Source organism: Glycine soja, chromosome 2 (genome assembly GCF_004193775.1).
Source record: "Glycine soja cultivar W05 chromosome 2, ASM419377v2, whole genome shotgun sequence".
In the NCBI taxonomy this organism is placed as follows: Eukaryota; Viridiplantae; Streptophyta; class Magnoliopsida; order Fabales; family Fabaceae; genus Glycine; species Glycine soja.
In genome coordinates this window covers 28,925,583-28,941,857 of record NC_041003.1, presented here as the reverse complement: position 1 = coordinate 28,941,857, position 16,275 = coordinate 28,925,583, and the positions used below count along the sequence as shown (strand labels likewise).

Here is a 16,275-nt window from a genome sequence, read left to right as displayed (position 1 = left end):
AGCCTATAGGACTAACCCTCAGGAGACTAAGGAGATAGAGTCTCAGGTTAAAGAATTGTTGGAGAAGGGCTGGGTCCAAGAGAGCCTAAGCCCATGTGCTGTGCCAGTGTTGTTGGTGCCCAAAAAGGATGGTACGTGGAGAATGTGTACAGATTGCAGGGCCATCAACAACATCACTGTAAAGTATAGGCACCCCATTCCTAGACTTGATGATTTGCTTGATGAGTTGCATGGTGCCAATATCTTTTCAAAAATTGATCTTAAAAGTGGTTATCACCAAATCAGGATGAAAAAGGGTGATGAGTGGAAAACTGCTTTCAAGACCAAGTTTGGTTTGTATGAATGGCTAGTGATGCCTTTTGGGCTCACTAATGCACCAAGCACCTTTATGAGGCTTATGCATCATGTCTTAAGGGATTTCATAGGTAGATTTGTAGTTGTTTATTTTGATGATATTTTAGTGTATAGTAGGAGGCTAGATGATCACTTAGGACATCTCAGACAAGTTCTTTCAGTCCTTAGGAAAAACACCCTCTATGCAAATATAGAGAAGTGTACCTTTTGTGTAGATAATATAGTTTTCTTAGGTTTTGTAGTTGGTAGAAATGGGGTCCAAGTGGACCCTGAGAAAATCAAGGCCATCCAAGAATGGCCCACCCCAAAAAGTGTGGGAGATATTAGGAGCTTCCATGGGTTAGCAAGCTTCTATAGAAGGTTCGTTCCTAATTTCTCTACAATTGCATCACCTCTCAATGAGCTGGTGAAGAAGAATGTGGCATTTACCTGGGGTGAAAAACAAGAGCAAGCCTTTGCTTTGCTCAAAGAAAAGCTTACTAAGGCACATGTTCTAGCTCTTCCTGACTTTTCTAAAACTTTTGAGCTAGAATGTGATGCCTCTGGAGTGGGAGTTGGAGCTGTATTGTTACAAGGTGGGCACCCTATTGCTTATTTTAGTGAAAAACTTCATAGTGCCACCCTCAACTACCCCACCTATGATAAAGAGCTTTATGCCTTAATAAGAGCCCTCCAAACTTGGGAACATTACCTTGTTTCCAAGGAATTTGTCATTCATAGTGATCATCAATCACTTAAGTACATTAGAGGGCAAAGCAAGTTAAACAAGAGGCATGCAAAATGGGTAGAGTACCTAGAGCAATTTCCATATGTTATCAAATACAAAAAGGGAAAAACAAATGTGGTAGCTGATGCCCTCTCTAGGAGACACACATTGTTTTGCTCCCTAGGAGCTCAAATTTTAGGATTTGATAATATTAGGGACTTGTATGCTTTAGATGAACATTTCTCTCCCATTTATGAGAGTTGTGGGAAAAAGGCCCAAGATGGATTCTATTTGGCTGAAGGGTATTTGTTCAAAGAGGGAAAGCTTTGCATACCCCAAGGATCCATTAGGAAATTACTTGTGAAAGAGAGCCATGAGGGTGGGCTCATGGGCCACTTTGGGATAGACAAGACCCTTGTCTTCCTCAAAGAAAAGTTTTATTGGCCCCATATGAAGAAAGATGTCCATAAGCATTGCACTAGGTGTGTGGCTTGTTTACAAGCCAAGTCTAGGGTGATGCCTCATGGGCTATACACACCCTTACCCATCCCATCTGCACCTTGGGTAGACATTAGTATGGACTTTGTCCTTGGGCTTCCTAGAACCCAAAGAGGTGTAGACTCTATCTTTGTGGTGGTGGATAGGTTTAGCAAGATGGCACACTTTATACCATGCCACAAGGTGGATGATGCTTCCCACATCTCAAAACTCTTTTTCAAGGAAGTTGTGAGACTCCATGGTTTGCCTAGGACCATTGTGTCAGATAGAGATGCTAAGTTCCTTAGTCACTTCTGGAAAACCTTATGGGCTAAGTTAGGAACTAAACTTCTTTTCTCTACCACTTGTCATCCACAAACTAATGGGCAAACAGAGGTAGTGAATAGGTCTTTATCCACCCTTTTAAGGGCTCTTCTGAAAGGCAACCATAAGTCTTGGGATGAGTATCTTCCTCATGTAGAATTTGCCTACAACAGGGGGGTTCATAGAACCACCAAGCAGTCCCCTTTTGAGGTTGTCTATGGGTTCAATCCCCTAACACCGTTAGACCTCATTCCCCTCCCACTGGACACTTCTTTTATACATAAAGAAGGGGAATCTAGGTCAGAATTTGTAAAGAAGATGCATGAGAGGGTTAAGAACCAAATAGAGAACCAAACAAAGGTGTATTCAACTAAAGGCAATAGAGGAAGAAAAGAGCTAGTTCTTAATGAGGGTGACTGGGTTTGGCTCCATCTTAGGAAGGATAGATTCCCTACTAAAAGGAAATCCAAGCTTAGCCCTAGAGGGGATGGACCTTTTCAGGTTTTGGAGAGGATCAATAACAATGCCTATAGGTTGGACCTCCCAGAAGTGTATGGAGTCAGCACCACTTTTAACATTTCTGATTTAACTCCTTTTGCAGGTGGAGCTGATATTGAGGAGGAGGAACTAACAGATTTGAGGTCAAATCCTCTTCAAGGGGAAGGGGATGATGCAATCCTCCCTAGGAAGGGACCAATCACTAGAACCATGAGCAAGAGGCTCCAAGAAGATTGGGCTAGAGCTGCTGAAGAAGGCCCTAGGGTTCTCATGAACCTTAGGGTAGATTTCTGAGCCCATGGGCCAAGGTTGGGTCCAATTATCTTTGTACATATTAGACTAGGATGTCATTATATTTGGTCCTTGTATATAGGGCTCCATATTATAGGTAGGGTACCCTAGAAATATAGGATTTTTCAGCCCTTGTATTTTTGGGCACCTAGACTAGTTTTTGTATTAGGGGTAGTTTTGTAATTTCACATGCACTAAGTGGATATTTGATGTGTGTGGCTGGAAATAAATTTAATTGAATTGGTAGAAGCCCAATCCAATTAAATTTTAGAGGGGGAGGTGAGCATTTGCTTACTACACCCCATTGCCACATCATATAGTCACACTTTGTGCATGTCCTTCATGCTTTTCATGCCTCATGACACCTAAGCACACTTAGTGGAGAATCTTGGAATTGATCTTGGATTAGTGGGCTGAACCATAACTAAAATTCACTAATCATAATTAGTGAAATTTTGGCTCCAAAGTTTGGCTCCACAAATTCAATTTCAAATTCAAGTGAAATTTGAATTACCCTCCAATTTTGTGTGACACTTAGGCTATAAATAGAGGTCATGTGTGTGTATTTTTTTAAACTTTGATCATTTGAATATTAACTTCAGATTTCAGAGCTCCTTTTGAGCACAAAATTTCGTGCTCTTCTCTCCCTCTCCCTTCATTCATCTCCTTCTTCCTCCAAGCTCTTATCCATGGCCTCCTATGGTGGTGAGCTTCTTCTAGACTCATCTTCTCCTTGAAGTGGCGTCTCCTCTCTCTCTTCCTTCTCCATTCCGCTGCCATTTATCTTCCAAGAAGCAAAGGAATCCATTGATGAAGAAGATCCTAGGCCTACAAACTCCAATGGAGCTTGCATCACTAGCTTGCCCAGGCTAGCCTCTAGCTTGCCTGGGCCACCAAATAGCTTCATGGTAAAGAAATCAGCTCGCCTGGACGAGCTGCAGCTGCCCCAAAGTGACCCCTTGCCTATAAGTAGGCATCCTAGGGGGTGTTTTAAGGGGTTCAGAAGTTGAGGGAATTGAGAGAAGAGATAAAGAAGACGAAGAAAGAAGAGGAAACAAAGCTGAGGTGCTGTCAAATCGTGCGATTGTCGGTTAGTTTTATTTTTAAGATTTGAATGTGATCTATGCACCCTTAAGGCCCCCCTTGTTATTATGTGCACATTCATCTTCTCCATCTATCATCGGCGATCTTGTTTTTCTTTGTAAAGTTCAATCTTAACCGATCACTAGTGTTGCAAGGTTGTCTTTAAAGAGATCAAAAGTTAATAAACAAAACCAAGATAAAGCCAACTCATAACTAACTTCTTTTTTTTTTTTATCAAATATCACTTAAGATCGTTTCAAGGTCCAATGCCTTAACGATTCTCTCCGCTTTTCAAAATTTAAAAGATCCTTTCAAGGTCCAATGCCTTAACGATTCTCTCCGCTTTTCAAAATTTAAAACATCGTTTCATGGTTCAATGCCTTAAACATCTTTTTGTTTGCAATTAAAATAAATCTTTCAAAAACATAAAATCAATTTAACACACAAACATTCAGACTTAAAGAACTATGTAGGTCTGAATTCCTCATCGCACCTAAGGATACATAGGAGCAAGGGCAACACCCTTGTTGACCCCAAAAAATAAAGAAACATAAAAAGGGAAAATACATAATTTTGAAGTCACGTTACACACACTCGATTAAAGGATGTTGTCCCTTGTGATGGGTGTGTGGACTGCTAATACTTTCCCCATGCGTAAACAACTCTCGAACCTTTATTTTCAAAATTTGCAGACCCCTTTTTTGTTTTTCTAACATTTTCACTCAAATAAACGTTGGTGACGATTCCACGCGTTTTCTTCACGAGAAGACGCACCTTTGGCTTTTTGCCCGCACTCTCACCGTAGGGTAGGTTGCGACAGATGGCTACTCCACTGGGGACTTTTAGATAGTTAAGTCATTCGATCAGTGTGTAATGTTTATCGTGACTTCTTTATTTTTCCTCTTCTCTTTTATCTTTTGTTTTATCCATATTTGTGTATAAACTTTGCTATGTTATTGTGTTTGGTGTGTGTCTGTCTATCTATTACATTCGTAGTTAGAAATATTTTTGTTCTATGCACACATGACACCTACACCTTTGCACACACATTGAGATATTAGGCCCTATACCTAGGTCTATGTGAGCCATAATGAGTGGAGGTCGATCTATGGTCATGCTGAGTCTCCGACTCGCTTGATAATGGTGAAGCCCCATCTGGAGTTTTCCTCTTTTTGTGATGCATTGTCGCTGATAGTCCCTATCGCCACAATGTATTACCTAAGAGGATGATATCTCTAGAAGCCAATAAAGTTACATGAAACCACCCTTGGGAGTTGTCACTAGAAGGGGACTTTTGGATCCTTTCCATTAGGTTCCTAAATTAGGGGGGCACATAGCAAACTCACTTTGGCTTGTTCCTTGATCGCATCATGCATCTCTTCATGGCATCATAATGGACATATCATTCCTGCATTTATCATTTATCATATTCATGCATTGCATTTGCATGAGTCATTGCATTATCATACATCTTCATTTAGCATGCTTTTGTTCTACCAACTACATACATTCTATTTTCATCGTTCGCATGTTATGTTCAGTCATACATGATCCTTGCATTTGCCTCTGCAAAAACAAAAAAACACAAAAAAAAAGAACAAAAAGAAAGCCACAATGAAGAATGAAGTTTACACCACAGTTACATGTGTTGGGTACCATGATGATAGCTATAAACAAACCATGTTGGGATTATACACTCATTTCTTTTAAAAAATGATTGAAAATCATATGAACATGGTACCTAATGCATTGTTAACCAAGAAATGATGGTTCTTCGGGCGTCTCAGGGCGATCTCATAATTACATTTGTCATGCATAGCATAAGTATGCCCAAGTCATTCATCTCTAAGATATGTTGTCAAAGTATTGACAGTCAAAATTTCTATTCCTTGGATTATGGGTCCAACCAAGCACATGCTTTTAAGAAAATGGTTTCATCAAGTCAAGGTCAAGTATGGAAGTAACCAGCTTAAAAAGTTGGGGCAGAAGATGGATCAAGTTTACATAGCTTCTTTGGCTACTACCAACACATGATTGAGCTAAATGATTTACAAAATTGAGGATTGTTGATGTCCATGTTTTATTTCAAGTTTCACTTTGACTCTGACAAGATGTGATGAACCATGTTGCTTTAATGAAAATTTGAATTGATTCGACCCTATGTTCTACTAAATGTCCTGTGTAAAACTTGCAATATATCATTCACATTTGGATGCATTCTCATTGCATTCTTTCCTTGAAATCAAAATCGTAATCATTGTAATCATAAGGAAAGAACGCGCTTTACGGCACCCTTACCGAACACGTGCCAGAGTTAGAGTAATGAGTGAAATAGAGGAGGTGCAAGAGCAGATGAAGGCTGACATGGAGGCCATGAAAGAACAAATGACCACAATGATGGAAGCCATGATGAGTATGAGAAAAATGATGGAGGTTAACACGACTACAGTCGTTGCCGAAAGTACTGCCATTGAGGTGGACCCGACTCCCCCATCTAGCCTCAATCAAGTAAATCCTTTAGTCTCGGATATGGTAGGGTAGGGAGGCGAAGCGTTAAGATGTACGGGCGGCCCCCATTTTGTGCAAGTTCAGAACAAGCATTCCTTCCCACCATATGGCTTGCCTCCCAACTATACACCACCCAATGTTGCACACGCTCCTGATGAGAATGTCAATAACTCCACTCCCATACTCATTGAGAGCCAACAACCCCAATATTGTCAGGCACAAGTCCCTCAACCCATGGGGGAGACACATGAAGTACCCCGAGACCACACTCTAGCCGACTTCGAGCCTTGTTTCGAATGTGCTACTGAGGGGCAAGCATTTGGTGGTATACCCCTGCCAAACACTCTGAGGGGCCCTCAGTATCACCCATAATCACAACCCTTGCATTTTGCGGTGGGAAGAGTTCCTCTTGCTATGGTGGAAAGGGAGAAATTGGATCATATAGAAGAAAGGTTGAGGGTCATTGAAGGAGGCAAAAATTATGCCTTTGCTGACATGGCAAAGTTATGCCTAGTGCTCGTCGTGGTCATTCCTCTGAAGTTCAAGGTGTCGGGCTTCGATAAGTACAAGGGGACTACTTGCCCCAAGAATCACTTGAAGATGTACTGCAGGAAAATGGGGGCATATGCAAAAGATGAAAAATTGTTGATGCATTTCTTCCAAGAAAGTCTTACTGGGGCAACCGTCACCTGATATACTAACCTAGAACCTTCTCGAGTCCATTCTTGGAAGGACCTAATGGTTTCCTTCATTGGGCAGTATCAGTACAATTTTGATATGGCTCCAGATAGAATGCAATTACAAAACATGTGTAAGAAGGAGCATGAATCTTTCAAAGAATATGCCCAAAGGTAAAGGGATCTGGTAACTCAAGTAGCGCCTTCAATGATGGAGAGGGAGATGATAACAATGATAGTAGACACGTTACTGGTGTTCTACTATGAGAAGATGGTGGGTTACACGCCTTTAAGCTTTGCCGATTTAGTTTTTGCCGGCGAAAGGATCGAAGTGGGTCTGAGAAAAGGCAAATTTGATTATCCTACTTTGATGAATAGGAAGCCTGGGGTAAATGGAGAGAATAAGAAGGAGGGAGGAACCCATGTTGTGACTGTCATTCCTACGTGGCCAAATTTCCCACCAGCTCAATAATATCAATACTCAGCCAATATTAGCCCTTCTTATTACCCACCACCCTATCAGACAAGAACACCCAATCATCCACAAAGGTCACCCCTAAATCAACCACAAAACCCGCTTGCTGCACATCCGATACCAAACACCACCCTTAACACGAACCAAAACACCAACCTGGGAAGGAATTTTCCAGAAAATAAGACTGTATAATTCACCCCAATTCTGGTGTCGTATGCTAATTTACTCTCATATCTAATCAATAATGCAATGGTAGCCATAATCCCAACAAAGATTCCTCAACCTCCATTTTCCCGAGGATACAACTCGAATGCAACATGTGCTTATCATGGAGGAGTTTTGGGGCATTCCATTGAGCATTGTATGACCCTGAAACATAGGGTGCAAAGTCTGATTGATGCAGGCTAGCTGAGATTCGAGGAGGAGAATCGCTCGTGAATTCTGATGTTGTCAAGCGATACTATGTATGATGCTTGGGGCAATTTGAAGGTTGTTATTAGATGTCTCCAATGAATCATTAGGATTTTCAGGTTTATGCCATTACTGTAAACAACAATCACAATGAATCTTTGCTTATTTAACTTTCACTGGAATGTGAATAAAAGTCGTCGGTTTGCTCAAGTGACCTGCGCTCCTGAGTTGAACTCCAAGTCTATTCAATCGGAAATTGCTCGTTCTCCACGAGTAAAAAAAAACATTTGATTGACTGTGTTTCAAATCAAAAATAAGAAGTACGGACATTCATGTGACCTCATTTCATCATTCTTAAAAGTTGTCTTTTTGAGAGAAAATGAGTCATCAAGAACAAGAGTCATTCGACTTAATTTGTCAATTGAAAATCCTGTAAATATCTCTCGTCCTTGGAAATTCATTTTTGAAAACTTGCACAGTTTCTTTCATTTTTCCTTGCTACAAGGTCATGACAAAAGACAACAATAGATACCTCAGAGCCCTACACTGGGGCAATGAGAGGCACCATGCATGAACCTCAAGTGAACCTAGGGGCAAATCAGAAGTTCTCACCCGGTAGGTCGAAAACCCGAAAGGGCGACCTAGGCAAAAGTTAGGGTTAATAAAAAAATAAATAAATAATAAAAAGAAAAAACAATCAGAAGTGTGTTTATCAGAGGTTTGGTCCCAAAATCCAAACTACAAAAGTATCTAGTCAAGATTTGAAATGACGCATGGTCGTGTTTCAACATCCCAACACTAACTTCTCCCTTGCTACCCCCTCCGAGCCAAAGCATATTTGTTTTCTAAAAAAACAACAAAAACAAAATAGGAACCATGAGTAGGAACCACCACTCAATCGGCGGGAAGAGCAATGCAAACAACACATGCATGAAGTTGGGCAACAATGAAAGGAAAAATAAAATAAAATCCGCCAAAGGCGAGTGTTGAAAAAGAGAGACTAAATATCTCCCAATTTTACAAGGAAGACACAAAAGTGCAATAAGGATTAATGTATAAGACAAAAGGAATAAAGCCCGACCCAAGAGTTGAAAGGAACAAAAGTACAAACAAGACTCTCAAGGTTCTTACTCAATATAAACCTCAAACACTCTTTGAGCCTCTCCAATCCTTTCTTTCATAGTCCTCTTACCCCTAACCACATTACAAGCCTAATAAAGCCAATGTGGATCAAGGAATGACTAATTTTTCTTTTGAGTTAGGATTCTGGAATGAAACCCTCACACGCTTTTGATTATTGAAACAAAATGTATATATATATAAAAAGGAGAATCCTTGAGGTTTTTCACTTGCACATTTGAGAAGAAAACTCATTCAACCAGGAGCTCATGGAAAATTCCCAAAGACAATTGTGATAGTAGGGTACATTTAATGTTAGTCGCTCATGCAGACTCCTTGGGATTCCTTTTGAATCCAAGGGCGGCCTTTGTCGTATAAATTCTTTCGGGATTAGCCCATGTCATCAAGTTTCAGCAGGATCGACAAACCCTTGGCATCACTCTACGATCTTAAATTGGGAAAGTTTCACTTGGTCACATAGCAAAGTGTGACAATCCATTGCCATCCTTCAATGGGGCACACGATTGATCCCAAAGCCTTATGTTTTCTTGCTGTGCAAAATAATTGAAGTTTTTAAAATGAAAGGGGAAAACCCTAGGATCAATAACTCGGTTGATTGATTAAATGTCAAATGGCTCCATTACCGTCACTCCAAAATTGTCAAGTGACCAAATCAAACAAAACATACACTCTGAGGGAGTCCTCGAAGAGATTTGCAAAAAGATAGGATGAGGCCTCATGAGTTATCACGTATTTCAGAAAGAGATAGTCAATTGGTGTTTTCCACAAAAAGAAAAAAAAAGCAAATCAAATCAAAATCAAAATCAAAAAATGGAAAATAATGTCATGAGCATTACACAGTTTTCATGATTCAAAACCTTTTGCATTACTAGCATTTCAAGATGAAGGTTGCATGCATCTGCTTCCCAAAAATCATGTTCATATTAGGCTATAAGTGCATAAATTTCTCTTTATATACCAATTTCCCAAATCTAATGTCCTATCTTTTGAGTTTAGGATGAGAGGCCCTCTCAAAGAATCAACCTTTTTCTTTCTCATAAGGTTGAGCCATTTGATACTAGTACCTATTGGCTTCTTTCATAGGACTCAAAGTACTCGCTTTTATCTTTCATAAGACTCAAAGTCCTTGATTTCATCTTTCATAGGATTCAAAGTCCTCGCCTTTATCTTTCATAGGACTCAAAGTCCTTGCCTTTATCCTTCATAAGACTCAAAGTCCTCACTTTTATCTTTCATAGGACTCAAATCCTCACCTTTGTCTTTCATAGGACTCAAAGTCCTCTGTCATTTACATTTCAAAGATTTCAATGTCTTCAGTCATTTACACTTTCAAAGACTATAATGTCTTCATTTACATCTCAAAGACTTCAATGTCTTCAGTCATTTACGCTTTTAAAAGACTACAATGCCTTCATTTACATTTCAAAGACTTCAATGTCTTCAGCCATTTACGCTTTCAAAAGACTACAATATCTTCATTTACATTTCAAAGACTTCAATGTCTTCAATCATTTACGCTTTCAAAAGACTACAATGTCTTCATTTACATTTCAAAGACTTCAATGTCTTTAGCCATTTACGCTTTCAAAAGACTACAATGTCTTCATTTACATTTCAAAGACTTCAATGTCTTTAGTCATTTACGGTTTCAAAAGACTACAATGTCTTCATTTACATTTCAAAGACATCAATGTCTTCAGTCATTTACGCTTTCAAAGACTACAATGTCTTCATTTATATTTCAAAGACTTCAATATCTTTAATGTCTTCTGTCTTTTACATTTTACAAGACTTCAATGTCTTATGTCTTTTACACTTTATAATACTTCAACGTCTTCTGTCTTTTATAGGACTCAATATCCTTGTCTTTGTGCTTCTTAGGACTCAATATCCTCTGCTTCTATGCTTTGAAAAAAAAACTTCAATGTCCTCTTGTTTTTTTCGGTTTCACTTCCTTGGTTTTCGTCAGTTGCCCGGTCGAATAGCAAGGTCGCTCGAACGAAATTAGTGTCCTTATCTTTACTTCCCTTTTATTTCCAATAAAAGATAAGTAAAGAGGGACAACTGTCACACCCTAATTTCGTCCGGGGACTATCGTTCCTTGATCTTTTGATCCTTGCTAGTCAACTTACGGTGTTGAACTCTAGTTACAGTACGAAACAGATAATCATTCAGTGTTTTGATCAAGAATGCGAAAAATACCAAAAAAAAGGGGACAAAAGGGTCTTTTCCTTGGTTTTCTTGGACCCTAATTTCCACGACGACAGTTTTGAAGACAACTAAAAATGATCATGGAAAGAATCAAATAAACAATGTAGAAAGTGTTTTTTTTTTAAGTTATGTATGTTCAAATGATGAGTTAGTATTTTGCATTTGCTTCTTATAACTACATATTTTTGCATTTTCTTCCTATAATTTCATCCTTTCAGCACATGAAACTTTCCAAATAATTTAGTAACAAAAAACTTGTTTCGAACACCAAAAAATATAAAATAAAATGAAAATTTGTTTCAAATCCAATTAATAGACACCTAGTACAAGTTATCCACCACCATATTTTTCGTTCTACTACTCTGGACTGGATCTTCATATTCTCTTCTTCTCCATCAAACGATACAACTTGACTTTCTTTCCATTTGCTACTTCAATTTTGGATGTAGTTGAAATTGTTGCTTGGAATCATTTCCATCCTGCTACATTTCACCATGTGCATTCTCTATCTTCTAATTTTCAAATCCTTTCCAAAAAATTTCTAAGGCTTCTTATTGTTGCAAGTCTCATTTGTGGATATGTAGTTCATGTAAAGTGTTTGAATTTCAGCTATCCAACTTTCTACAATGAAAACATGACTGATTTCAGCATGTCTACAAATTCAACCATACACTAAGGGACCATTCAAGTCCCCATAGAAGCATCAGGGTCAGAGACCTCAAACCTTTCTAGTAGGGTATTCTATAGTGAACAGCTGAAGCTGTGGGAGAGTCAAAGAGGCATGAAAGCCTCATTCAATTCAACTTTTGTTTTCAATATTCATCCAATAACCTCTCCTAGTGGTGAGGGATTTGCTTTCATACTAGCATCTAACACTTCTCTTCCAAGCAGCAGTGCAGGCCAATGGCTTGGTAATGTCAACTCAACAAGCATACGGGTAAGCAACATAGTTGTAGTGGAGTTTGATACAAGGAAAAACTATGATGAAGACATTGATGACAACCATGCGGGGTTGGATGTAAAGAGCATCTATTCCATCCAGCAACAACCTCTTGGACCACATAGTGTTAATCTTTCTAGTGGCATTGACGTTGTTGCTACTGTTTACTTTGATGCTAAAGATGGGAAAATGAGCATTTTTGTTTCTACATCAGATTTGAGGTTGAAAAAACCATTGCTTGTAGTGGATCTTGATCTCTCTAAACTGCTTCCAAAAGATGTTTTTGTGGGATTTTCAGCTTCCACAGGGGTATATACCCAGGTCAACACAAAAAGATCATGGAATTTCTCTAGTTGAGAGTATTTTGAGAAGAATCCAATAAATTTATTGTGGTTATGGATCCTGATTCCAACAATTGTGGTTGGAGGAGCATTTGCTGGTGCGTACTATTGGAGAAAAAAACACAAAAAGGAACAAGGGGTGGAGGAAGATCTCAACATAGAGCTTGAAATTAAAAGCTCATATAATGCTCCTCATAAGTTTCGGCTGAAGGAACTTGTATCTGCCACAAGGAATTTCCACTCATCAAACAAACTAGGGAAAGAAGGATTTTGCATGGTTTACAAAAGCACATTGAATGGTAAAGATGTTGCTGCGAAGAGGATTTTGAGGAACTCACGTCATAGTAAGCAAGATTTTATGGTAGAAATCACAACCATATGGAATCTCAATCACAAAAATCTAGTGAAGTTAATAAGGTGGTGCTATGAAAAGGGTGAGATCATCCTTGTGTATGAGTTAATGCAAAATGGTAGCTTGTACAAATTCATTTTTTCAACATTTGGAGGGGATTCAATTTTGAGTTGGGAAATGAGGCTCAATGTTATATGTGGAGTTTCTACAGGACTGGATTATCTTCACAATGGATGTGACAAAAGAGTGCTACATAGAGACATAAAACCAAGCAATGTGATGCTGGATTCGGACTTCAATGCTCAGCTTGGAGACTTTGGCTTGGCTCGCACAGTTCATCTCAGCAAAAAAACTCACCACTCAACAAGAGAAATTGTTGGAACACCAGGGTACATGGCGCTGGAAAGCTTCTACACCCGAAGGGCTTTGGTTGAAACCGATGTCTATGCATTTGGTGTTCTGATGTTGGAAGTTGTGTGCAGCGGCAGAAGAAAGCCTGAATACAAACTGGACCTAAGATGTTGCAACGACATTGTGGACTGGGTTTGGGAGCATCATTTCAAGGAAAACATAACTGGTGTCGTGGATTTGAGACTAAATGGTGATTTTGATGAGGCTTAAACCAAGTGTATGCTTGAGTTTGGGTTAGTGTCATACCCTAATTTTGTTCGGAGACCATCCGTTGTTGGGATGCGACCCTTGTTTGACCACTTCGAGGTATTTGGCACCCATCGTTAGGCAATTTGTGAAGTTCCGAGACATGCCGGAAGCCAAAAGAAAAGCGTTGTAGCACAATCCGTGAAGTTTCGTGACACGCCGGAAATTAAAAGGAAGTGTTAGTGCACAATCTGTAAAGTTCCGTAACGTTCCGGAAGGCAAAAAAGGGGATGATTACGTAATCCGTAAGGTTCCGCAACATTACAAAAAGAAAACAAGTATCGTTACGAAATTCGTAACTTTATGGAAAAAGAATCACCAAAAAAGGGCAAGGGTGTATTTAGTAAAAATGGGGGTTCAAATAGAAATCGGGCCCACTTGGGCCTTCCAGGATGTTCCTCCAGAAGGCGGTTGCTTCTGGAGGAAGCAACCTAGCTCGCCTGGGCGAGCTGGGGGGCAAGCTCCTCCCCTATTTTCCTATAAATAGGGGGAGGAGTGAAGGAGAAAAATGTTCAGCCCTCCTGGTATTTCGAGATCACTTGAAATTAGTGAAAAAAATTGTTTCCATGAAGAAAATCCAAGCCGAGGCGCTTCCGTAATGTTTCCGTGGGTGATTTCGCGAAGATTTTCAACCGTTCTTCGTCGTTCGTCATTCGTTCTTTGGTCTTCAACCGGTAAGTTCTCGAAATCGAACTTTTCAATTCATTCTATGTACCCTTGGTGGTCCCCATTTGTTTCGCGTACTTTTATTCTCGTTTCATTTACTTTCCGTACCCCCTTTTGACGTGCTTTAGTAATTTACTTAAGTCATTTTCTCGCCTAATCAAAAAATAAAATAAATTTCCACCGATCATTTGAATTGTAATATCTGTTAATTTCTGTTAAAATGAAATCCAACCGTTCGGTCATGCCGTAACCACGTTGGAAACCAAAAAGAGGTAAAATAATAATATAATATCTTTTAGTAAAACAAAAAAATCAATCGGACGTTTCTCTTTGGGATTTTTCTTTCTTAATTGAATTGACAAATAACCAAAGTGAAACTAAGGCTAAAATCAATTCATAAACCAAACTTTTTGTAAACGCTTAAAAAAGCCATTTTTAAAGGTCCAACGCCTTGAAATGGTCTTTTCCGCTTTTATTGGTTAAATGTAGATTTCTAAAAAGCCTAAAATCAATATGTAACTTTGTTATCTCTTTCAAAAATAAAGAAATCATTAATGGTCCAATGCCTTAATGTTTTCTCACTTTTTAAAAGAATCAAAAGATTATCTAATGGTCCAACGCCTTAAATGACCTTTCATTCAATAAAAACATATCTTGCAAAAAAGGATAAAAAATAACTTAACCAAAACGCTTTGTTCACAAAAGAACTACGTAGGTTTGATTTTCTCATCACAATTGAGGAATACGTAGGAGCAAAGGGAAATGCCCTTGTCGACCACAAAAAGATAAAAATATAAAAAGGCATAAAAAAGACATAAGAATGTAAAAAAGGAAGATAACATAAATTGAAGTCATATTTGTATATTTGATTAAAGGCTATCGTCTCTTGTGACGGACGTGTGGGGTGCTAATACCTTCCCCGTGGGTAAATACAACTCCCAAACCTTTCAGTTAAAGTTCGTAGATCACGTCTTTTCCGACGTTTTCCTCAAATAAACGTTTGTGGCGACTCCGCGCGTATTCCTTTCTTGGAAGACGCACTCGCGAGTCACATGTCGCGCTCCCGCCGAAGGGTAGGTTGCGACAGTTGGCGACTCCACTGAGGACTATTTTTTGAGAGTTAGGCCATTTAATCTTGTGCAATGTTTTATCATGACATCCTCCTTTGTTGGTTTCCCTTTATTTTCCTTATATTCTTGTGTATATAACTCTTTGATGCTTTTAGTGTGTTTCAAAACGTATGCATAAGGTAAATATTTATTCATTTGATGCACACAAACACCAACACTATTTGCACACACGGTGAGTTGAAAGAGGGCCCTATACCCAGGCTCGTGGGAACATAAGGAGTGGAGGTGAATCTGTGATCATGCTAGGTCTCCGACTTGCTTGATTACAGTGAACCCTCATCTAGAGTTTTTCTCTTTGATAACATATTGTTGCCAGTAGTTCCTACTGCTGCAATATGTTCTTCGAAGAGGATGATACCTCTAGAGACCATCAAGAGAGATATGACGACCTTGGGGATTATCACTAAAACCCTTTTAGCTCTCCCCCATATAGGTCCCTTGAATAAGGGCACGAAGCGGACACACTGCGTGCCATTTTTTCACACTGCCATGCATAAGTGTCATGTACCCTTTTGCTTGTATTTTGTGAATATTGTCATACTATGTACATTCCCTCTCTTAGGCAAACCAACGGAGGGTCTGTGCCACCTTCTTAAATACATACGTCGGGCACTTTGCTACCCCAAGACGTTGTATCTAAGAAGGAAACAATTTCCTGGGCTCCTGTATTCATAAATTGCATCTGTGCCATATGCATTTCTTCATGCATTCTTCCATTCCACCCATGATAGATGTGTGGGTTTTGATTCGCACCGATTTTTGTTCACTTTAGTAAAACATGGGATCATGTCAAATGCCTTCACTTAAAAAGAGGTTCTATCAAGTCAAGGTCAAGAGCCTAGGGACCACCAGTCTAAAAGAGTTAGGGCAGTTAATGGGTCAGCTCCAACGGCAAGCTTTTCGCAAAGCTTATGGTAAAATCTGGGACCTAGCCATGGTAGAAGTCTCCACAGAGGCCATTGCCTCCCTCGCCCAGTATTATGATCAGTCGTTCTAAAGATCCGAAAGGAGAATGCCGAACTGAGAGATATAAA

General features: G+C 39.4%; 1 protein-coding gene across 1 annotated transcript; it reads left to right on the top strand.

Moving 5' to 3' along the window:
- The first annotated feature begins 11,936 nt into the window (after nucleotides 1-11,936).
- On the top strand, nucleotides 11,937-13,409 carry LOC114374599 (probable L-type lectin-domain containing receptor kinase S.5). The gene is made up of 2 exons (XM_028332264.1): nucleotides 11,937-12,404; nucleotides 12,567-13,409. Exons 1-2 carry the CDS (start codon nucleotides 11,937-11,939, stop codon nucleotides 13,407-13,409), a joined length of 1,311 nt encoding a protein of 436 aa, XP_028188065.1.
- Nucleotides 13,410-16,275: the final 2,866 nt, after the last annotated feature.